Source organism: Notolepis coatsorum (genome assembly GCF_963971535.1).
Source record: "Notolepis coatsorum genome assembly, chromosome: 4".
NCBI classification, from domain to species: Eukaryota; Metazoa; Chordata; class Actinopteri; order Aulopiformes; family Paralepididae; genus Notolepis; species Notolepis coatsorum.
This window is the reverse complement of record NC_140168.1, coordinates 79,995,807-80,020,598: the sequence shown is the minus strand read 5'-3', so window position 1 is coordinate 80,020,598 and position 24,792 is coordinate 79,995,807. Positions and strand designations below refer to the sequence as shown.

Sequence of the window (24,792 nt, the reverse complement as noted above, 5' to 3'; positions counted from 1 at the left end):
TGTGTTTTATGTGTGTGCGTTTAGTACAGTGTGCAAGTGTGTTTTATGTGTGCATGTTTTATATGTGTGAGTGCACGTGTGTGTATCTGTGTGTGTGTATGTGTGTGCGAATAGGTATGTACTTTTAAATACCTTATGATACCTTCTGAAATGACACAGAGCACCTACATACAAGACATTAGTGATCTCTAGGAAGGCTAAGAGTAATGGGGAAATCCGGCGAGTACAGTGGTGGATAGCGCAGGTCCAATATGAGATAGATATGGGTCCCATATTTCATAAAAAGTGTCCAACTTGGAGTGCAGCATACACGTGATGTATTCACAAGGAATACAGTCCATAATAATGTTGTGCCATGACCTCTTTGATGGGACCTCGTCCTTGATCCAGAACAACAGAATGTTCTTCCTAGCAGCAAATGTCAACAGATTGAACAGTCTCTTATGTTTGAAATTGGCAATATGAATATCTGGGAGGCCTAGTAAGAGGCGGAGGGGATCCAGTTCGATGGGGGTCTGAAATATGTCAGATAGTTCCTCTACGATGTCGAACCAATAGCTCTGAAGCTTTACACAGGTCCAAAAGCAGTGGACGTGGTTTCCAGTCTCTATCTTGCATTTAAAGCAGAGTGGGGATGTATTGGGATCCATTTTACTCTTAAGGGCAGGGGTAATATGAATGCGGTGCAAGATTCTAACTTGGATAGACTTGGTGCGGTTGCAAACAGAGATTTTTTTTGCGTAGGTCCATGCATCTTGCCAGTCTACATCCGTGATCTCTATGTCCAAGTCTTTTTCCCAGGACTGTTTAGTAACAAGGGAAGATAAAGATGAATTAAGGTTTAGAGTACTATAGAAGATAGAAATTCGTTTTTTAGGAATCTGCAAGGAGAGGGGTTTCTCCACCTGCGAGGTGGAACTGTTAATTAACAGTGAGGTGTCCTTGGTGATAAACTGCCTAATTTGTTAGTATAAAAGAAAATCCGTTTTCAATAGAAAACGCTGTAGAAAGGACATTAGGGTCTGGCCATCAAAAAAGTGGCCAAGATCAGTTATGCCCTGCGTATGCCAGGTCTTGAAGCCGCCGCCAATTTGGTTTGGCTTAAAGTCAGGATTGCCTACGATCGGGGTAAGAGGAAAGGTCAGCTTAGCTCGGCCCTCCACCTTACGGACAGTCTTCCAGGCCTTGACAGAGCATAGTGTGATGGGGTTGGAGCATATTTTCCTAACAGACTTAAAGTCTTTGATAAATAGTAGGTTCCATAGGGGGGACTTAGATTGCGAGGATTCAATGTCTAGCCAGATTGATAGTGGGTCTGATCTGAACCAGCCGACAAGTACCCTAAGGTGTGCTGCTAGTTGGTAATGTCTAATATTAGGTAGGTCTAGACCCCCATCTTCACTATCCATCTGTAATTTGGCCATTTTCAGATGCGGTTTCTTCCCATTCCAAATGAATGAGCTTAGCCAGCCTTCTAGCACCTTGATAACCTTGTTTGTCAGCAGCACTGGGATCATTTGGAGAGGGTATAATAGTATGGGGAGTACGTTCATTTTGACAAGGGCTATCCTACCCAGCCAGGAGATTGGTAAAGGGGCCCATCTAACTAAGTCTGCCCTTATGGTGTCTAAAAGGGGGGGAAAGTTGGCCTTAAACAATGTATCATAGGTGGGTGTCACAAATACTCCTAGGTAAACAAAGCCGGAGGGCGACCAGCGAAATGGGAAGGGCTCGGGCAGGATCGGAATGGATTTAAGTGTCCCAAGTGGCATTGCTTCGGATTTGGAAAAGTTTATTTTGTACCCCAAGAAGGTTCCAAATGTGGAAATCATGCGGGTTAGGCATGGGATGGAAGAGTCAGGTTTAGATATAAAGATCAGTACGTCGGCCGCGTAATGAGTGATTTTGTGTTCCCTCTCGCCCACTCTAATACCTGAGATCTCGGCTGACTGCCTTATGGCCTGAGCGAGTGGTTCTATGGCCATGTCAAATAGTAAAGGGCTAAGAGGATCCCCTTGGGGGTTCCCCCGTTGTAGAGGAAAGTTGTTAGACCTAAGCCTGTTAGTCAGGACCGCTGACATCCGTGAGTTGTAAAGAACCTTGACCCAGTCAATAAAAGTGTCTCCTAGGCCAAATTCAGCGAGGGTTAGAAACAAATACGGCCATTCTACACGGTCAAATGCCTTCTCCGCGTCGAGAGACAGAACCACCGCGGGGTGGTCTGTCTCACGAGTCATTTGGATGATATTAAGGAGCCGTCTCATGTTGTCGGTAGAGTTCCTACCCTTAATAAAACCAGTCTGATCTTCGTTAATAATGAAAGGGAGTACTTTTTCTAGGCGCATGGACAGGATCTTGGAGAGAAATTTTTGGTCTGAATTAAGTAGGGCTATAGGCCTATAGGAGGCGCACTTTTCAGGGCATTTACCCTTTTTAAGGAGAAGGCAAATATTTGCCTCCCGTAGGGACTGGGGTAATATCCCAACCTCAGAGAAGTGATTAAGCATTGCCAGCAGGGGATCCAAGAGAATATGACCGAATTCCTTATAGAATTTGCATCCGAAACCGTCCGGGCCCGGAGCCTTACCAGATGGCATACCCTTAAGGGCGCACAGAGCTTCTTCCTTCGTAATTGGGGCATTAAGGAGCAAGTTCTGATCTTTCGATACCTTAGGGAGGTGCAAGTCAGCGAAAAAAGCTTGCATGTCAGAGAGAGCACCATCGGGTCGTTCAGTCCTATAGAGTTGGGCATAGAAAGAGGCAAACTCTTTATTAATAGTTTTGGTGTCAAAGGACCTGACCCCGTTGGAGTCCGAAATTGAGGCTATTACTTGGGTGTCAGCCCTTTTTTTTGCCAAGTTAGCTAGGCACCTGCCAGGCTTGTCACCGTGTTCGTACATTCTCTGTCTGGCAAATTTAAGAGAGTATTCGGCGTCCTGGATCAGAAGAGTGTTTAACGCGGTTCTGGTGGCCGTAAGCTCTATAAGCACAGCCGGGGCTGGGTTTGAAACATACTGATTCTCAAGGTCGGCTAGTTTGGATTCAAGAAGTTTGCATTGTTAATTTTTCTTGCGTTTCTTGGATGATACGTAAGACATAATCAGTCCGCGAGAAAAGACCTTGGATGTTTCCCAGAGCAGAGACGGGTTATCCGTAGAATGCGAGTTAATTGAGTAGAACATTTTAAATTCCGATTTGAAATAGGAGACAAACATATCATCCTTGAGGAGGTATGGGTTGAGACCTTTTTTTTTTTTTATTAGACTTCACTCAGGTGTATTATTGATGCTCTCATTGATACTATGTTTGTTTCTGAAGTGTGTGTGTGTGTGTGTGTGTGTGTGTGTGTGTGTGTGTGTGTGTGTGTGTGTGTGTGTGTGTGTGTGTGTGTGTGTGTGTGTGTGTGTGTGTGAGATATAGAGAGAGAGGGGGGTGAGAGAGATGAGGAAGGGGCAAGAGAGAAAGAGAGCTGGGAGAGTGTGTGTGTGAGGGAGAGAGGGGGGTGTGTGATTAATCAACCCTTGTGTGTGTGAATGTAACAAGTTCCTAACGTTTTCTTTCCCCTATTATTTCATGCACACTTTATTCATTGTTTTAAATTATTATTTTCTTTTAAGTTATTTTGTGCATCACTCTGTTTTGAATTTGATGCAAATTTGCAATGCATGAGGGTCATCCTTTTGTGTTAAATGGCTGCATAAAGCAATAATTTGTTGACTCGCATGTTGATAAGAGTATTAAAACTTGGAACTTGAAAAAGATCTGTTAAGGTAAAAAAATAAAAATAAAATGCGATTAATTTGCGATTAATCGCGAGTTAACTATGGACAATCATGCGATTAATCGAGTTAAATATTTTAATCGTTTGACAGCACTAGTAGAAATATAAAGGGGGTATATACAAAAAGGTTTAACTGAGTTGAAAATATAAAAAGAGGCTTTTAGGACTAAATATAAAAATACGGCGACATAAGGCGAAATACGGCCATAAACGACTATTCCATCCTCAACCCGGAACCGGAACCCGTCATCAGCAAATGTTATGATGTGGTTGTTGTTAATCACAGTGGTGGAAAGTAACTAAGTATTTTTACTCAAGTACTGTACAATTTCGAGCCACTTGTACTTCACATGAGTATTTTCATTTTAGGGAACTTTGTACTTTCACTCCGCTACATTTCAAAGGAAATATTGTACTTTTTAGATATAATATATTTCAAATCTGAAGCCTGTCAACTTCAAGAGGATGTAATCAGAGCAGCATAACGATAGGTTATGACTATAACCAAGTTCTGTTAGTTAGGGGCGATGCTTGGCATCACACTGCACTATCTCACGTACGTGCACGCGCACTGAATAAACCACAAATATACCTCTAATACCAATATTAGTCTGACCACACCCCTCATCAGCTTACCTTCATAAGCAGGTGTGTGGTCACCTGCTCTCCTCCTTCCCAAGCTTTCACCACAAGGTGAGGACAAGGGCTGCAGCGGCCGTCTGATGCCAAGCATCGCCCCTAACTAACAGAACTTGGTTATAGTCATAACCTATCGTTCTGTATCGTTAGTGGCTTAGCTTGGCATCACACTGCACAAGGGAGGCCAAGCGGAGCCACTGGCTGACAAATACACCCCGCTGACAGCCCCCCCACAACCATCAGAACAGGGAGGGCCGAGCCCCCCCGACCCCCCCTAATGGCGGGTAGCCCCCCTATTAGGGACGTCACGGGAAGGCGACGGACCCGACCGTGCGAAGAGGCACTCAAGCACTCAACGCACAGGGTGAGCAGCCGTGGCTTGACCCCACGACTACACACACGCACAACCCGCATGCCACCCGGGAACGAACGGAGAAAAACCACCTCGTTACTGCCCCCAGAATCACGGGGTCAAGGGCCAACCCAACCCCGTGGCAAGGCCGTAGCAGCGGAGCGCGAAGGAAGGCCCAGACCCACCAAGGACTGGGCTCCCTGAAATGGGGGCCCGGAGAAGTCCATGATGCCAGCATCAAGACCCCACCAGGGGGGCACCTAGTGACCCCGCCCCTCACATCGCCAGCGTATTCGGACAAAGGCCCCTCAGCCGAGCGGGCCCTGTCCCCCCCAACAGCACACCGCCTGGAACACAAGCCCTGCAACAGGCAGACAGCATGGTCATAACATACAAGAGTTAACCAACGGAACAGGCAGTGCACCGGGGAAGACCAGGCAACAGGTCGTCAACCCAAGCCTGGAAAAAACTGCGGACGAGGCAGGCGCCAGAAAGGACAGCTGAAACAGCCGCCCCGGCGGAAGGGGCGTATGCTGGCGTTGTCGCATAACCAAGCTTCCAACAGCACGTCAGAAGCGGGATCCGTAGACCACACGGCCCCTGACAGCTGCCCACAGAAAAGCCCATACGATCGGCAGACGTCATGAACGTGCAGGGGCACCCTCAACCGGAGAACCGGGAGTTGACACTGCAGCAACACACCAGAGAACCAACCACCCAGGCATTACCCCATGTAATGGTTGGTCCTATAACCCCTCAGGAAAAAACCCCGAAACGCACCTGCGGCACCGCCGCAGCCCGCGTTCCGGTTCCCAACAGGGCTATCCCGGGCCTACAGGTCAACGGGCATCACCCCGGACCGGGCCCGGCGATACGGGGAGCACAGGATCCCAAAGGAGGTTAACCCCACCCAACAGGCTCCTCAGCGCCAAAACGCAAGAGAAGAGCGTAATATGGAAGACCAGCCCCCAGCACCCCGCACTCGGTATTCCCAGGAGGTCACCCAACCAAGTACCAACCAAGACCAACCCGCACAGCAGCCGAGATCCGACGAGATCGGATGCGTACAGGTCGGCACGGCCATTTTTCCCCCCGAAAAAACCCTAAGTCCCTCAGGGTACCAGAACAGCAGATCTGCATCCCCAGCGGACAACGGGTGCACTGATCTGGACCAGCGCGACCAGAACCAGTCCCGTGCCCTAATCACGCCGACCTGCCAACCCCAGGAGAAGGGGCAGATATGCGCGTCTGATCCCAACATAAAAAGAAGGCGCCACCCAGACGTGTCGGTATGAACCGCGTCCGGCGGCCCACCCCTAGGGCGTGAGACCCTTCCCATATGCCCAGACCCATTCCGTCATCATCCCCTGACATGAACGGGAACCCATCGACAACACACAGGATGTCGGAAGAGGAAAAACCCCCATCCCAATTGCTCCATAAAAACGCTGTTTTACCAAAGCAAACGAGGCGCGCCAGTCAGCAACGGCCAAAGCACATCCTGAGCTAGCACTATGTGTGCGTTTGGACATACCCACATCAACAATAGGCTGTTTAGACCACCATATTGAATCCCCAAGACGCCCAGGGAAACGACAAGAGGGGCGAGATGCAATCAACTCCATGAATGAATGAATGAAAAAATATACCCAACAGACTGCAGTACAGGAATACATACAAAAAGATAAGGGGAGGCAGACCTGAGAAGACGTTTAGTCTTGTTCCATCAGGGACCCTCATTTCATATCCATCAAGACACATTCAACTCTTTATAAAATAAAGAAAAGGCATCACATGTATGACCTAACTGCACAGCTGGGAGTAAAAAACCCTGTTTTTCACATGATTTTAATCCAGTCACTCTTTTTAATCAGAGTGTAAGACCAGATTCCCCCAGAAACACCTTCCCACATGAGACCACGGTCAAGAAAAAGATATGTAAACTGTGAGACACGTGACCAACAGACTCAAGTTTGACACAAAAACGAGCGCAGCAGGTTAAGTCCTGCGCTCTAACCTCGACATCTTTACGACACCAGCTCATGGAAGGCGTCGCCATAGCAACAACGCTATAACGGGCGGGGAAAACCCACCGGATCCTGTCATAACAGGAGTCGGTAGAATACCCCTCCCCCCCCCCCCCCCCCCTCCCCCGTCAAGCACTGGCTTGGCCCTGACTGGCTCAGCAGAAAAGTCAACAAACCCTCTAAACCAATCAAGTGGGGAAAAAGGAGGGGTTTATCCGACACCCCCTCCCGAAAAACACACCTTCTATCCCTACACACAGAAAACAACCGTAGCCATTTTGAAAACCTCCGGTAGAACAAAATATATAGCATAAGCTAATACAATGTTAGCTACCCACAAAGTGTAAAAGGGTTTACAACAAAACACAAGTCGCCTGTGCGTGAATCCCATACCCGCAGCCTATGCTACACATAGGAAGACGTTGAACGAGAGTAATGGCTAGGCCATGAAAAGTGTGTACGAGCATTACTGCAACTAACAACACAGCGTTATGAACACATATACTTAGTTAAAGCAATGGAATACCACCAGTTCTAATTGCATGTGGAGCATCAAGCTAATAGAACCTATTACCGAGTGTAAGTTGCAGACCTTGCTTAAAAACTCGTAACACAACACAACTCATTCCCCCAACGTAACAGGGTAGATTCATAAAACACAACCCCACCACATGATTTGTATTGAAGAAACACACAGTTTGTTCGGCCAAACACAGTCCCCCTTATGTCAGGGAACTTTTTATTAATAAATAAATACGTGTTCAAGGCACAAAATCATAGAGGGGCCGGGGAGGGTGTAGAGGAGGGGACACAGAGGGGGAAAAGTCACTCTCAACGGCGCCTGCCACCTCGCGCCGCTCGAGTCTTGCCACCCCGGGGAGCCCCGGAGGGACGATAGGTAACAGTCTGCTGGACACGACGATCCCTACCGTCTCCTCCGGTCTGGGATGGGCCGGCGGTGGCCGAAGCGCCGCTTCTTCCCCTGGCCCTCTTGGCAGGGCCAGCGGCGGCGGCGGAGGCAGTGGTAGCGGCGACGGAGACAGCTCGACGTCGCGGAATCCTTCTGCCCCCACCGGCAAGGACGGGAGGCGGAAAATGGGGTTGGAGAATGGACCTCTCCTCTGCCATCTCTCTGCATGTTGAGGTCATCAATAGCAGGGCCTTCCCGAACAGGCCAGCGTCGGAGAGGGCGGCCGTCAGAAGAGGGGTTCTCTTCCGTTCCGGCACACGGGCCTGCTCCAGCCAAAGATGACGCTGGCCCAGGGTGGCCAGGGCGCGCACTTTCCCCATGGCTATGGCTATCACCTGGGAGAGGTGCAGCACAGCTCCCGCTGATCGCACCTCACCTCGTTCAGATCCGCGCCGCCCGTCATTATCCCCGATACAAATCTAGCCAGGTGGGCGATGTTAGAGGCCGCAGCCAGCGACTGTGTACCGGCGATGAATGACTGGTCACCCCAATAAGCCAATCGCCTAGCCGACCTCCCCTGGAGGACCGGCTTGCATAGGGGCTCCCACACCATATCCGGACAGAGGAGCGCGGCCATCGGATTGTCAAGCCGAGGTACGCCCTCCCCCATACCTTTGACCAACCCCGACACCCGCGTAACTGGTACGTAGGCGGGAGTTAGTCCCATGATGTTGGAGACCGCCTGACCCCGACGAACATAGGCCCCCATCGATGGGAAAAATGGGTAGACAACGTCCACCCCTCTCACCGGGGGACGCTGCCAGGGATGGCCTATGAGGTCATCAGGGACAGGTGCAGGCAATGGCTGCGGCAGCGGCACACCGTTTGCAGCGGCGGCTACCGCCATGAGCTCGGGGAACAAGGCCCGCAGTTCCCCCTGCGGACCCTCCTCCACCGACCCCGCATCCCTCGCATACAGCAGGCTGCGACTGGTCAAGGAGCCACAATCCGATGCGGCTGACAGTAGGGCATCCTGTCGATGAGGCCAAGGTGGTTCCCCGACATCCTCGAACAAGGCGCCCCGTGGAGCCATTTCTCCCCCCTCCGGGGTCTCCGGAGGAGGGATACTCCCCTCCACGGGACCATCATACAAGAACCCGTCCGCCTCCTCCATGAAGTCTTCAGTTTCCATCAGAAATCCAGAGTCGGACGCGGCCTCGCTGGTCTCCAGCAATTCCCCAAACCCAGGCCGTTCGCGTCTGCACGCCACCATGTTACGACGTGAGCGAGCAGACGCAAAAAGTTTTCGTCGCAAATCCTCTGGCTCTAAGACAATCCCCCGTTCATCAACGGGCGATTCCCCAGAAACAGAGGAACCAGAGTCGAGATCAGGCCATCGCCGGAGCGACGGCACCGAACCCTCGGCTCGTCGGTGAGGAAAACTATCCACCGGCAGTCTCCCGGGCTGGGTCAGCAACCACGAGAGTGGCAACAGCCCAGCACCGGAACGCACGACGGAGGCGGGAATGGAGAATCGGTGGTGAAGAGTAGGTCTAGCGGGTCTACTCTCCGCGGAATACATTATGACCCAAACCTTTTTCTTATACAAACAAGTGAGAGAAGAAAAAGGTTAGGCACAATGTAAACCTAGTCACAACTCTTTTCAACTATCAACGACACGTCAAGTGGGGTACTACCGAGGCACTTCCTTGTGGTGAAAGCGAGAAGGAGGAGAGCAGGTGACCACACACCTGCTTATGAAGGTAAGCTGATGAGGGGTGTGGTCAGACTAATATTGGTATTAGAGGTATATTTGTGGTTTATTCAGTGCGCGTGCACGTACGTGAGATAGTGCAGTGTGATGCCAAGCTAAGCCACTAACGATACAGAACTGGACCACACACCACTCTAACATAATCCATAGAGGTAAATGGATCGAGGATTGAATGCTCCCAAGCATTGGAATTAGTGATGCACGATATATCGGCCGCTGATATAATATCGGCCGATATGGCCGTTTTTTTACACATCGGTATCGGTCCGATATCAAGATAGGGCCGATATAAAAAAAAAATAAAAAATTATTTTTTAATCTTTTTTCTTTTTACATGTTTTGGCCTTAAATAGTTTCAAAATATCTGTCGTTTCTGAAAATAAGTTACAAAAGTAAAAAAAAAGAATGCGTTTTGGAAAATAGCTCTTTATTTGATTATCATAAAAAAGTGTTTTTTTTTATGATAATCAAATAAAGAGCTATTTTCAACATCGGTAAATATCGGTATCGGCCAGAACAGCAATATTAATATCGGTTATCGGTATCGGCCACAATTTTCACATCGGTGCATCACTAATTGGAATACACAAACATCATGTAGAATGCAGTCTTTTAGTCAAGTCAAGTCAAGAGTTTTATTTGTCACGGCATACAAGTATACAATGAAATGCGGGTGGTCTTGCCCGCAACGATGTGCAATACAGTAGTACAACATATAATAGAATCCAATAAAACAACATTGAGCAATAAACAGGTAACATAGTGGGGCATCTCGGTATTTGTACATACGTTATTTACAGAGCATGGAGGACATGCTAGGTCCTTTGGTAGTGCAATACACTGTTACTGTTGCTATACTATTTTTAAAGTGACCTTTCCTTTGTGGCCATAAGTGTGGGTGTGTGCAGCATGAGTGTGTGCTTGCTCATGTTAAAGTGGCTGCTTGTGTGCGAGCGTGTACAGCGTGCGTGTCGTGTGTGTGCGCATGTGTGCTTGTGTGTGGAGAGTTCAGTGTTCTGTGGCACTCAGTGTTCAGTGTTCAAGGCTCTGATGGCCTGGGGGAAGAAGCTGAACCGTCTACACCAAACCGAGCGTAGAAAGAGTTGAGTTTGTCCGCGAGAGAGGCGTCATCGCTCCCCATTGAGGGGGCGCTGACTTTGTAGTCAGTTATTGTCCTCAGTCCCCGCCATAAGCCTCTTGTGTCGTTTTGTGCCATTTGTGTCTCCAGTTTATCAGAATATGTCAGTTTTTGCAAGTTTTACAGCCTTGCGCAGAGTATAGACTGAAGCCTTGTACTCCTCCATGTTTCCTGACTCTCTGCCCAGGTTGTAAGCAGTGGTGCAAGAGTTCAGAGATGCTCTGATAGTACTGTCCACCCACGGTTTCTGGTTTGGGAAAACCTGCACCTTTTTCATGGGGACAATACTGTCAGCGATTGTTGTTATGAAGCTCACAACGGTGTCCGCGAACTCGCTGACGTCACTGGCGCTTCCTTGAAACATATTCCAATCCGTGTCTGCGAGCGCGTCCTGAAGCGTGGCCTCTGATTGGTCGGTCCATTTTTTTGTCTCACATGACACGACGGCGTCACGTGATCTTTGTTTGTAAGCAGGAAATAACAAGATGGAGTCATGGACGGACGAGCTTGTAGCACCCGTCAATGGTGGAGCCTTTGGTGGAGATCTAAAGCCTTACTTTAGATACTCAAGTACATTCAATTGCAAATACTTCTCTACTTTTATTTTTATTTTATTTTTTACTTACGTAGAATTTGAATGGAGGACTTTTACTTTTACCAGAGTATTCATTTATCTGGGTATTTCTACTTTTACCTAAGTAAAGGAACTGTGTACTTCTTCCACCACTGGTTAATCGTGTGTTAGTAGCAGAGTCTACAATAGTGGACTCAGTATGCAGCCTTGAGGCGTTCCTGAAATCCAAGGTCCAGTTGCAGGTGCCAGTGTCCACATCCAGCAGCCTCCACTCCTCCACCAGCTGCTGTGGCAAGAACAGTGCCCCTTGTTCCCATTTCACCATCTCTTTGAGACACACATGTCCCGCTGAGACACATCTCCCTCTGAGACACATCTCTCTCTGAGACACACATATGTCCCGCTGAGACACATCTCTCTCTGAGACACACATATCTCACTCTGAGACACACATATCTCCCTCCGAGAAACACATATCTCCCTCTGAGACACACATATGTCCCTCTGAGACACACATATGTCCCTCCGAGACACACATATTTCCCTCTGAGACACACATATCTCCCCCTCCGAGACACACATATCTCCCTCTGAGACACATATCTCACTCTGAAGCACACATATCTCTCTCCGAGACACACATATTTCCCTCTGAGACACACATATCTCCCTCTGAGACACACATATCTCCCTCCGAGACACACATATCTCCCTCTGAGACACACATATCTCACTCTGAAGCACACATATCTCCCTCCGAGACACACATATCTCCCTCTGAGACACACATATGTCCCTCTGAGACACACATATGTCCCTCTGAGACACACATATTTCCCCCATATGTGTGGGAAATACATATTATATTTCCTGCATAGGCATTTCATCTTGAGTGTTTGTTTGAAGTTGAACATGCCTGGAAGATATACGCAGGTTATATTTAAGTTATGGCTATTTTTGAACTTCATGTTTAGCTCCTGTGACTAATATGTCTTATCTCAGACGCTTATAGTGTGTGTGTGTGTGTGTGTGTGTGTGTGTGTGTGTGTGTGTGTGTGTGTGTGTGTGTGTGTGTGTGTGTGTGTGTGTGTGTGTGTGTGAAGGGGGTAATAATAACAAGAGGAAATGACTCAAGCTTCACTTTAACCCTTTCAGATGTGTTTTTGTCAGAATTACCTTGGAATGAGAATGTTCAGTTTCTTTTTTTACCTTGTACTCCTGAATGGGTTAAAGACACATCTGTGTTACTGTAACTGTAACAATAGACGTTATTTGTAGCTATACTACATGGACATCATCCGGGGGTGCTGCAGGTTTCAACATGTTAAATAGAAGGCGAGACAGCCTAGGTGAATAGGCAAAACAAATATTTTAATAGATATCCCTATGAAACTTTCCATAGTTACATAACAACTAAGAAAAAATGTATTGCAAGTTTTCTGAGATTTTATACAAAATAGGCGTTACCTAATTAAATATGCACTCATTTGCATATATCGCCAGTGTTACGCACCCCAGTATGGGGACGCAACACAAGGCCAGACATGGTAGGTAGGTGAGGGTGTAGTGACACAAAACCAGGAAACAGTTTGCCAAAATTATTATATTTATTCACAACACAGCGAGCAAGGAGGACTACCAGTGGCACCAAATCAATATACAAAAAGGAAAAGAACCCCCCCCCCCCCCCCCTTTACAGGCGCAGAGCGCCCCAAAAGTACAGGTGGTGGTGCTCACTCTAAGCTGGTGTCTAACATCCGGTCACCTACGTCATTTCATAGACCCCAGGGTATCTTCCTGTCCTCAATTGTCCCCGTGTGCGAAACAAAACGTTAATATACATGAAAGACAATCACCATAGGCTGGGTGAACAGGGAAACAAATGTACAAATACCAAGGTTGGGGTTTAACAGAAATGTGCAACAATAAGGAATACAAAAGATACTGGTTCACTAAACAACAAAGAGCACAAAGTATCAGATATTTCACCAACTCTACACAAAAGACACAGCTCTACTATAAAGGCTAACACAAAAGATATTTCTACTACTTAACAACAATGAACCAGAGCTTTAACCAGCTCTACCAAACATACCCCAAAAGCAACACACTAAAGATAAGGTTCTAGAAACCACCAGTGCAACGAACCAGAGCTTTCACCAGCTCTACCAAAAGGCACCAAAAGCCAGAGCTCTACCACCAAAAGACACAGAGAGATAGTTACCACCAAAGACACAGAGAGCAAACTGACACAAAGACTGGAACATATGAAGGGGTGTGGAAGTTGATTGCAGAGTGCGATCAGGTGGTGCTGGGGAAGGACTGGGGTGCTGATTGACCAGCTGGTTCTGGTGACTGGAAAGGAGGAGAACACCTGAGAAACAGATATGGAGACACAGGAGGGAGACAAAAACAGAACAGAACACAATATATGCCTACACACATAACATACATAACTCCCCATATATATATATATAACAGGACAGCATCCGTAACAGCCAGGAACAGATTCACCAACATTGGATGATGCCAGATTCAAAATGTTTGTTTCATTATGTTGACACATAACACAATGACTTTTATACATTTTCACCAGGTTCTTTGGTATAAATGTACTATAAACCAGGCTATGAATGATATATTAACAAACCCCTCTGTAAAAAGAAGCAGGGTATAGATAGGAAGAAATGTGGAATGTGGAATGTGTGTAGGTGCTAGGGAAATGGATATTATAGGGGGCGACAGAGGTAGAGCAGTCGTCTGGCAATCCGGAGGTTCCCGGTTCGATTGCCGCTCCTCCCGGGCAGCGTGTCGATGTGTCCTTGAGAAAGACACTTAACCCCTAATTGCTCCCGATGAGCAGGTTGGCACCTTGCATGGTTGCCTCCGCTGTCGGTGTGTGAATGTGTGAGTGAATGGGTAAAAATGTAAGTAACAAATTGTAAAGCGCTTTGGATAAAAGCGTTATATAAAAAAGCAGCCATTTACCATATTTCATCTCATCTCATCTCATATTTCATTTCATCTTTTTTTTTTTTAATTATTATTATTATCTTTTTTCCCCTTCTTTTTCCGTTTTTTCTCCTATCCCAATGTTAGTCGTTATGCCAATTCCCAATCCCCTTCCTGGTCATTGTGCACTCTACCCCCTACCGTCGGTCTGGGAGAGCGGAGACTATCACATGCTTCCTCCAACACATGTGTAGCCAGCCCACCGCTTCTTTTCACCTGGCAGCGCGGACTCTCACTGGGAGAGTGTAACGTGTGGAAGGTCACACTACCTCCCCCAGGTCTTTCCCTTGCTGTGCAGGCGCCCCGACCGAACAGTAGGAGTCGCTGTTTACAACGACCAGGACCCACCCACGCCCGGCTTCCCACCTCTAACACTGCCAATTGTGTTAGTATGGTCGGCCAAGCCGGAGGCACCACAGCCGGATTCGATCCCACTGGCTCTGTGGTGGTAGACAGACGCTTAGTCCGCTGTGCTACCCGGCCGCACCATATTTCATCTCTTACGTATTTTGCCTATTCACCTAGGCTGTCTCGCCTTTTTAAGACCACTTTGAATAGAATTTTATACCGATTTTACTACTACCACATGCCTATTCCGATACATGCATGCAGAACATATCCCCGACGGGACGTGCCTTGGTTTCTTCGAGCCACTATGACCACAGTAACTACGAAACAACCTGATGTTCACAGCGGGGTCGACCCGGGCCCTCGATTACACACCATCCCCATTGATACCGCGTATCGACTGACACAGACCGGAGGAATTATGAAACACATTTATGGGTTTTGTAACAATGTGGACGGGGCTACGCAGACCGTGTTGCAATGATAATGGTGACAGAACATGTACTCAAGGTGCTCTGTGCGTAATCACCATGAAACGACCTGTGAACGTTTAACAGGAACAGAATACACGGCTAATGCACATCATTTTCACTGTAGTATAGTGTATAGTGTAGTGTAGTATTTGTTTTATAATAAAACACAAGATAATTGTGCCCTAATGTTAAGGATAAGCACTCAATGAAGAAACCCACTCCGATTGCCAAAAGAAAGTCTAACAACTTTATATAAATACGTAATATGGAATTACACACTACAACGTTGGTTGAACAACTTCTTCAACAATTATCTGAAATGAAAAAATAAATACAAATACTAACCTGTACTATCTTTCTAGTATGCACTTTCCTACAGTACTAAGGAATCTACCTCACCTATATTACTACCTACCATGCACTCTAGCACTCAAGTTCAACACTGTTTGAATTGTAGAGAATTACATCATGTTGTCTAGTGTTAGTCCTTGTATCAAGAGCTCAGTCAATCAACTAGACAATGAAATCCCGTGTCCATTGCTTTTTGGTGGTGGGGCTACTCATTTTTATTAATTGTTTACATTTGGATCACTGATTGGGCCTTTATTATAAAGTACAAAAAATATCAATGTGCTTTGGTGATTCTGTTTCATGTTTTGGCTCATAACTGTCACAGACCAGAACAAAGGCTTACACAGAGTGTAATGTAAATGTTCTTTAGCAACACAAAAACTGTCAAGTTTTTCAATAGAGCCTGGGTGAAGATAATCTGGTTGGTTAGCAACTTCTGCTATCTGATTCTTTCACCTCCCTACTCTGACTGTTACACACAGGAAGACAGACACTTCCTGAGAGAGAGAGAGAGAGAGAGAGAGAGAGAGAGAGAGAGAGAGAGAGAGAGAGAGAGAGAGAGAGAGAGAGAGAGAGAGAGAGAGAGAGAGAGAGGAGAGAGAGAGAGAGAGAGAGAGACATAGATTGAGGGAGGGAGGGAGGGAGGGAGGGAGAGAGACAAAAAGAGAGAGAGGAAGAGAGATAGAGGAAGAAAGAGAAAGAGAGAGAAGGTTCACCTGTTTAGATAGATGTCCTGCACCATGTTTAGTGAAGATGGTGGTAAACAAAAATCTGCACATACGAAAATTTGGGATGCACCGATCCGACTTTTTCAGTCCCGATACCGATACCTTTCAGTCCCCCCCCCCCCCCCCCAATCCACGTTTTATTTTTTTATATATTAAAATATATTTAGTTTTTAAGAATTGTAAAGGATCACAAGTGTGTTTTTGATTTGTTGTAAACAAAAACAGAAAATAAACTTCATTCATTCAATTAATAAACTGTATGCCTCACTGTCACTGTGTGGAAGAGACTGGGATCATTCTTTTGTGCAAGGCAACATCAGGCTTGACTTAAAACATTACTTTCCTAACTTAGTGAAACTAAATGTAACAAATTAACACATAGATATAAATGTACGGAATGGTTATTTCTTATTTTATTGATTATAAAAAATATATATATATTTTACCGATACCCGATCCAGCTATTTTACTGATATCGGCGGCCGATACCGATACCAATATTGGACCGGTGCATCCCTAACTAAAATAGAAAGACATCAATACACACACTTTGTAAAAGGTTGCTTTCTGTATGGCAGCCCTCTTTTGACCTCTGTGTTACAGGTGTCATTCATGCTATCTTGGACTTTCACTTCTATTGTAACCTTTATTTACCAGGGTAGGTTCTCTAGCTCTTTCTTAGCAACATCCTGCTTCACACTCATACAGTTCCACACATTCACACCTGGAAGCTGCCCAGTACAACCAGTCTGACACTGTTGACCACTAGGAGCTGCCCAGTACAACCACAGTCTGACACTGTTGACCACTAGGAGCTGCCCAGTACAACCAGTCTGACACTGTTGACCACTAGGAGCTGCCCAGTACAACCAGTCTGACACTGTTGACCACTAGGAGCTGCCCAGTGCAACCACAGTCTGACACTGTTGACCACTAGGAGCTGCCCAGTACAACCACAGTCTGACACTGTTGACCACTGGGAGCTGCCCAGTACAACCACAGTCTGACACTGGTGACCACTAGGAGCTGCCCAGTACAACCAGTCTGACACTGTTGACCACTAGGAGCTGCCCAGTGCAACCACAGTCTGACACTGTTGACCACTAGGAGCTGCCCAGTACAACCACAGTCTGACACTGTTGACCACTAGGAGCTGCCCAGTACAACCACAGTCTGACACTGTTGACCACTGGGAGCTGCCCAGTACAACCACAGTCTGACACTGGTGACCACTAGGAGCTGCCCAGTACAACCAGTCTGACACTGTTGACCACTAGGAGCTGCCCAGTACAACCACAGTCTGACACGGTTGACCACTAGGAGCTGCCCAGTACAACCACAGTCTGACACTGTTGACCACTAGGAGCTGCCCAGTACAACCACAGTCTGACACTCTTGACCACTAGGAGCTGCCCAGTACAACCACAGTCTGACACTGTTGACCACTATAGGTCACTCTTGACCACTAGGAGCTTCCCAGTACAACCACAGTCTGACACTGTTGACCACTAGGAGCTGCCCAGTACAACCACAGTGTGACACTCTTGACCACTAGGAACTTCCCAGTACAACCACAGTCTGACACTGTTGACCACCAGGAGCTGCCCACTACAACCACAGTCTGACACTGTTGACCACTAGGAGCTGCCCAGTATGACCACAGTCTGACACTGTTGACCACTAGGAGCTGCCCAGTACGACCACAGTCTGACACTGTTGACCACTAGGAGCTGCCCAGTACAACCACAGTCTGACACTGTTGACCACTAGGAGCTGCCCAGTACGACCACAGTCTGACACTGTTGATCACTAGGAGCTGAACAAATACTGGTACATTTTAAAGTCAAATCCTAAGATCGGAGGTGTGTTCCAGGAACCACCCAAATACTTCTACAAACGGCAACCTAAAACAGATTTTCCCCAAACATTTACCCATTTTATGGCTAATATTCCAAATGGCAATTTTCCATGTTTGTCTTGTAGGCATACCCAATGTCATGGCATGATTAAAGAGACATTTTATTTACAACCAAGTAGGCTACAGGTAGGAGTATCGCTGCTAGAGGCCGGATCACCTGTAATTCTGATTTTGTGGTTTACTTGCTTAAATGTCCTTGCAACCTTTACTATGTTGGAAAAACAAGAAGACGTTTTAAAAATCGAATTTCTGAGCACAAATGTTCTATAAGAAGAAATTATGAGAAGTCTTCAGTTGCAAGGCACTTTAATAAGTTAGGACATGATATTTCTGGCTTAAAATACATGGGTTTAGAGCAAGTCTTGAGACCACCAAGAGGCAGTGACAGAGACAGGCTCTTGCTACAAAGGGAAAGCTTTTATAATCACTTTCTGGATTGTTTAGAGCCTAGATGCCTCAATGAGGAAAATGTTTTGACCTGTTTCATTTGATTATTTCATTTCATTTGATTGTTTATTAATTATTTTTATTTTCATTTATCATTCTTTATATTTATAATTGAAAGAAGGCTACTATGGGTCATGAGTGTTTATATTTCAGTAGTTTAAGATGTAGGCCTACTCTGTATAATATATATAGATATATCTTTTTGATTTACATGCTTCTTTTTGATTTACATGCTTCTTTTTGATTTACATACTTCTGAAAAGGTTGTACTTGTAAGTGGTATTTTGTACTCTTGTGCAGATCTCTTGTTGGAATGTTTTGTCACTTCCTATGTTGTCACTTCCTGTTTGACTTGTATAAACTGGGTCACTTACCCTTCATACTTCATGCAAGCCATTCTGAAGAAGGTGTGTTCACACCGAAACGTCATGATTACAGGCTGCCAATAAATTTGAAAAACCTGGAGTGCGTGCCTGGACTTGTTTCCCTATTTTTTATGTTCTACTACAGTATGCCCTACTACTGTAGCGTCTTTATACCAGTATCACTCTACATATTATTACTACAACTCTGTACATGCATCTGATGAACACTATTACTCAGTAGTATTTATATATTTTATACCCAGTTTAATCACCTGTGCATTGTTTTTATTTTATTTTTTTATTTTATTTAACCTTTATTGACCCAGGGTAGGTTCGCTGAGCATGGATGCTCTTTTTCAACTACGCCCTGCTTCACATTCACAGAGTTCCATTCACACCTGGGAGCTGCCCAGTACAACCACAGTCTGACACCGTTGGCCACTGAGCAACTCCACTGGAGCAGTTGGGGGTTTAGTGCCTTGCTCAAGGGCACTTCAGCGGTTGTATGTTACTATTGCACTTTACTGCTACATTTGTACTCTGGTTAGATGCCAAACCTATTTCCATTGTATTGTACTTGTGCTGTATGATGACAATACATTTGAATGTAATCTAATTTTGATCAGTCGCAAATCGCTTCCTCGCTACCTGGCTGTTGAATACGGGGGTCAGCACAGCACAGATGGAATGATGAGCCTCTCGCAGTTTTGCAGTTTCACCCTATAAGGAGCTGGCGGGGCGTGTATCTATACAATTTCCGGGTGTACGAGAACGCGCTTCCAGTTTAAGAATGAGTGACGTACTTCATTTAGGCAACTTAAGAGCACCTCTCCACGGGTTGATGACTCCGGGGGGGAATATCGTAGGTTTTCTCCTACAAACTTTCCACAAGGTTAATATTGAGGAAACTTACGAGGAAATTTACAACAATATGAAGAGTGATACTCATTCTCTGTTAGTGAATGAGATCCATTGTGTCCACTCAGATCCTATCTGACTTCTCTTGTGTACAATTTGTGATACCAGTCGCGATAGCATCCAGTTGAATGTGACTGACGAGTCGTCTGAGAACTGCTGTGGTTGGCACACACTCAAGCTATTACAGAGGTCGGAGGTGTAGAGGGTGAACAGTTCCTTGGGGGATGTGTTGCAGTCTGATGTATTGTGGTCTGTTGGTGAGGGCCACTGTGTGTTGGTTATAGTTTGGGATAAACATTATGATGAGTCTTTAACGGAGTAGACACTGTCATGCTTCTTCTGATATGCATCGTTGTATTTGTTGCCATGCTGAAAGTTTCCCTCCGGCTGTTCTTTGCATTGTGGACTGTGGTCCATAATGACATACAATAGCAATGCTACTGTACATCTGGGGTGACTTCCCAAGTTGTACTACTGCTAAGCAGCCAATAGATGGCAGTAGAACAACACCCATAACATAATGTGACCTGGGTTGGATTTCTGATTCACATTAGTGTTCCAGACTATGGGTATTTATCTTTTATTAGTGACATGCAATCAGGGGGAGACAGAGGGGCGATGACATGCAACTGGTCTCTAACTGATTCTAACTTCAGACTTTGATTCATGACATTTTATTGGCATTTCTGTTCTACCAGACAGTAGACAGAGGAGAGAGATACGAAAGAGAGAGAGAGAGAGAGAGAGCGCTAGAGAGATATAGAAAGAGCTAGAGAGAGAAATGGAGAGAGAAAGATAGAGAGAGATGGAGAGAGAAAGATAGAGAGAGAACTAGAGTGAAAGGGGGAGAGAGATAGAGAGAGAGGGAGAGCTAGATAGATATAGAAAGAGCTAGAGAGAGAAATTGAGAGAAAGATAGAGAGAGAACTAAATCAAATCAAATCAAATGTATTTGTGAGAAAGAGAAAGAGAGAGAAACTAGAGTGAGAAAGAGACAGACAGACAGACAGACAGACAGACAGACAGACAGACAGACAGACAGACAGACAGACAGACAGACAGACAGACAGACAGACAGACAGACAGACAGACAGACAGACAGACAGACAGACAGACAGACAGACAGACAGACAGACAGACAGACAGACAGATGGTAGATAGATAGAGATGGCTAGAGAGAGAGACAGACTCAAACCCACAACGTAATATGCACACTGCATGCACCTTATAGTCACCGATCCACAGGGAGTCACAAAGATATTAGAATCTCAGACATTTATTCTGTTCGAATTCTAGAACTCTATATAACGTCCCCTGGCCAGCAGCTGTTGTGACGTAGAAAATAATAGAACAGAATCAGTGCATTAAAAGACACAGGGAAACAAACAACAACAACATCATTAGAATGTTTAGTTGTCAGAATTCTAATCTCACAGGTGAGGTCGACGGTAGTAGGGGTTTGCCTGAAGGGGTTAAACCTGAAACCCAGTGTGCGTCACAGTTCTGATCCTGGTCGATACAGAGGCCCGGCGTGTTTGAGACCTCCTCTAGAGAGAGAGTCATCCAACAGATGACATCACAGCGTGGGCACAATTTTGTATGCCTGTCTTTTTTGCTGCTGTGAAGCACTTTGAGCTGCAATTCTTGTATGAAAGGTGCTATACAAATACATTATATTATTATTATTATTATTATTATTATTATTATTATTATTATTATTATTATTATTATTATTATTATTATTATTATTATTATTATTATTATTATTATTATTATTTACACCAGGCGTTGGAGGGCCAAGGCTAAGAGAATAGTCAAAGACTCTAGCCACCCAACTGCCTCTTTGCACTGCTGCGGTCAGGCAAGCGCTACCGGAGTCTCATGGCCAGTACAGAGAGACTCAGAAGGAGCTTCTATCCCCAGGCCATCAGGATGCTCAATGACTCTATGCAACAATAATCCATCCATCTACATCATTGCACACACATCCACATGCACACACTCACTTTAAACATTCACACTTAACATTCACTTTAGACACTTTTAAAACTTCACCATATTGTATCTATTTATTACTCAAATATTTGCACTACATCTCTACCTCATTTTAGCATTTTGCCTGCATTTTGTACTTTAGTTTTGTATATTGTATATTTTGTATAGTGTTTGGTATTTCTATTGTTTTTACTGTATGAAGCACAATCTCAGGAGCACAATCTCAGTGCTTCCTGGCACATATTGACAAGCTGACATTCAGCATTTTAACCTTCCTGTCTTATCAAAAATCTTCTTCCCTGCTGAGATAGAGATGATCAGTGTGTGTGTGTGTGTGTGTGTGTGTGTGTGTGTGTGTGTGTGTGTGTGTGTGTGTGTGTGTGTGTGTGTGTGTGTGTGTGTGTGTGTGTGTGTGTGCGTGCATGCGTGCGTGCGTGCATGTGTGTGTGCATGTGTGCGTGCGTGAGTATGTGTGCTTGAGATTATGTGGGTGCACGTGTGCTTTCATACATGTGACCCGACAAGCATGTGGAAGTGTGTGTGTGTGTGTGTGTGTGTGTGTGTGTGTGTGCGCGTGTGTGTGTGTGTGTGTGCGCGCGTGCGTGTTCGTGCGTGTGCGTTCGTGAGTGCGTGCATGCATTCGTGCGGGTGAGTCATCAGGTTTTCCATGGCCAGTCTACCATCTAGAGTAGACCATCTCCATTCATCTGTTTCTCTATAAATCTGACTAATTGATCATTTGGTCATCAAATATTCTCTCATGATTAATGTAGTTAATCAGTTCAAAATAATGAAAACACTGAATGAATGAATGAATGAATGAATGAATGAATGAATGAATGAATGAATGAATGAATGAATGAATGAATGGATGGATGGATGAATGAATGGCTGAATGAATGAATGGATGGATGAATGAATGAATGAATGAATTAATTAATCATTGCATTTATACAGAGTTTTTACTGAAGTTTATCAGTGTTTAATTTTCAGTACTTATGAAATGCTTGGACGCACACAGTACTGTCAGTATTTGGGTTGTTGGTACACCACTTCACCAGGGCTGTAACCTGCTGGACCACAGTATGGTCAAGGCCCAACTCCACATATGAAGTCCAACACTCTGACTTTGTCGACCAATCGATTAGTTGATTTAAAGGACAACTCTGCTGCAGATCCAGCACTGAAAAAGCAAACCTCTACTGCGCCTCTACCCCTCCTCCACCACTCCACTCCAAACTGATTTTGTGACTCCTATTGTTCTGGACCGGGCCAGATTTCACACCTCCACTGCCTCCCACAGGCTGGGGAGATTTTCATCTTACTTTTTTATTCGTCCCAAACGCCCCAGCTCCATCCGATTCCTTAGCTTTTTTCACTGTTTACTTATCATGCATTGCAACACTAATATAATTATGGGCAGTACCCCAAGTCAGACTGCCCCGAACCCACTTATTAAAAATTATCTTGGGGGTCTGAGGGCAGTAGACTAGCCCCAGACAAGTACCCTCCCTTTGTTCTCTTGGGGGTCAGCTCAGTCACCCCCGAAATATAACACCCAAGTGTAGTTCTACAGTGGTAGAGGGGTCGTACAGGAGCAGTAGAAGGGAACTGAATCTGGAGTGCTGCATCTGTATTTTGGATTTATGGTCTTTATGTGTCAGGTACATAGTAGACAGACCGCAAATACTTCCGTTGTCGGTGGCTGGTGTGAGCTGGGTAGTGTAGTTTTATGAAATTTAGACGTCCATCTAAATCCCTGGGTCTCCTTTTTCTTAGGACTACAACGATTTCGTCAGTGCTTCTTCTCGCATCTAAATCCGTTTTCCGGTGCAATGCGTGGAGATTTTTATAAGCTCATATTTCGCTAAAACACTTAAAATCATTGGTAAACAAACGTAGTGCTGAAAACATATACACTTTGACTGCTGTTTTGACACGGTAGAGAGGAGAGGAGAGGTCTTTACTCTTGCCTACATTTGAAAAATAAATGCAACATCATTTAATACGCACTGTGTTGATCTATTTGTGACGTGAAATAAATCTCGGCCTGGTACTGTGTCGATCGGGCTTAATTAAGAGGTTAATTGACGAATCTATAATGTTCTGTTTCCCACATGCAACCATGCAGAAGGACCTGTTTAAATGGAATGCTTACCATAGAGAAGCATTTATAATGTTTCAAGAAAGAACTCATTCAGCATGGGGAAAAAACAACGATCAAGACCAAAGTAGTCAACTGAGAGAGGGCAGTACTAAAAATAAATAGATTAAATAAAATGTTTACGTAGAGCAATCATTTAAAAATAGTAATACATCCACAGAGCTTTTAGAAAGGTGTGGAATAAAAGTATTGCTTCCCCCCCCCCAAAAATATTTATTGCTAAGTTTATTATTTTAAATATTTGCGGGTCCAAAATGAATGTTGTTGTTTACATGTTGCATGTATCTCCTACCCACTTCCTATTTCCCCACCTGGAATGCACCTGATTGGATAAATGACATGCTGGTGCTCTAGTGTGACATCTAGTGGGGGCAACAGTGGCTCAGGAAGTAGAGCAGTCGTCTGGTAACCAGAAGGTTCCCAGTTCGATTCCCGCTCCTTCCAGGCAGTGTGTCGAAGTGTCCTTGAGCAAGACACTAACCCCTAATTGCTCCCAATTGCACCTTGCATGGTTGCCTCTGTCGTGGGTGAGTGAATGGGTGAATGCGCTGTATAAAAATTCTCCATTTACCATTTACCATTTAGTGGCTGAATGTTATCTATAGCACCTTTTAAAATATGTTTTTTTCTGTCTTTCTACAGGTAGAATGGAGGGGTTCAGTTCCAAGGATATGGCCATGCAGGCCCAGAAGAAACTACTGAGCCACATGGCCAGTAAGTCCATGGTCCAGCTGTTTATAGACGACACGAGCAGTGAGATCCTGGACGAGTTCTACCGGGTCTCCAAGGAACACTCAGGGAACCGCACAGAGGCTCAGAAGGTCCGGTTCTTCTATTAACTCTTCATATACACCAGGGATGGGCATTTGAAGGCATAT

The 24,792-nt window shown here is 45.5% G+C and overlaps 1 protein-coding gene across 1 annotated transcript in view; it reads left to right on the top strand.

The window, feature by feature from the left end:
* Positions 1–24,792, top strand: part of LOC311227258 (tumor necrosis factor alpha-induced protein 8-like protein 2) — a 43,244-nt gene that overhangs the window by 4,364 nt on the left and 14,088 nt on the right. Inside the window, exon 3 of the mRNA XM_084312849.1 lies at positions 24,557–24,735. Coding sequence (XP_084168975.1) covers positions 24,562–24,735 — 174 coding nt within the window. The 5' untranslated portion in view covers positions 24,557–24,561. The remainder of the gene's footprint in view (positions 1–24,556; positions 24,736–24,792) is intronic.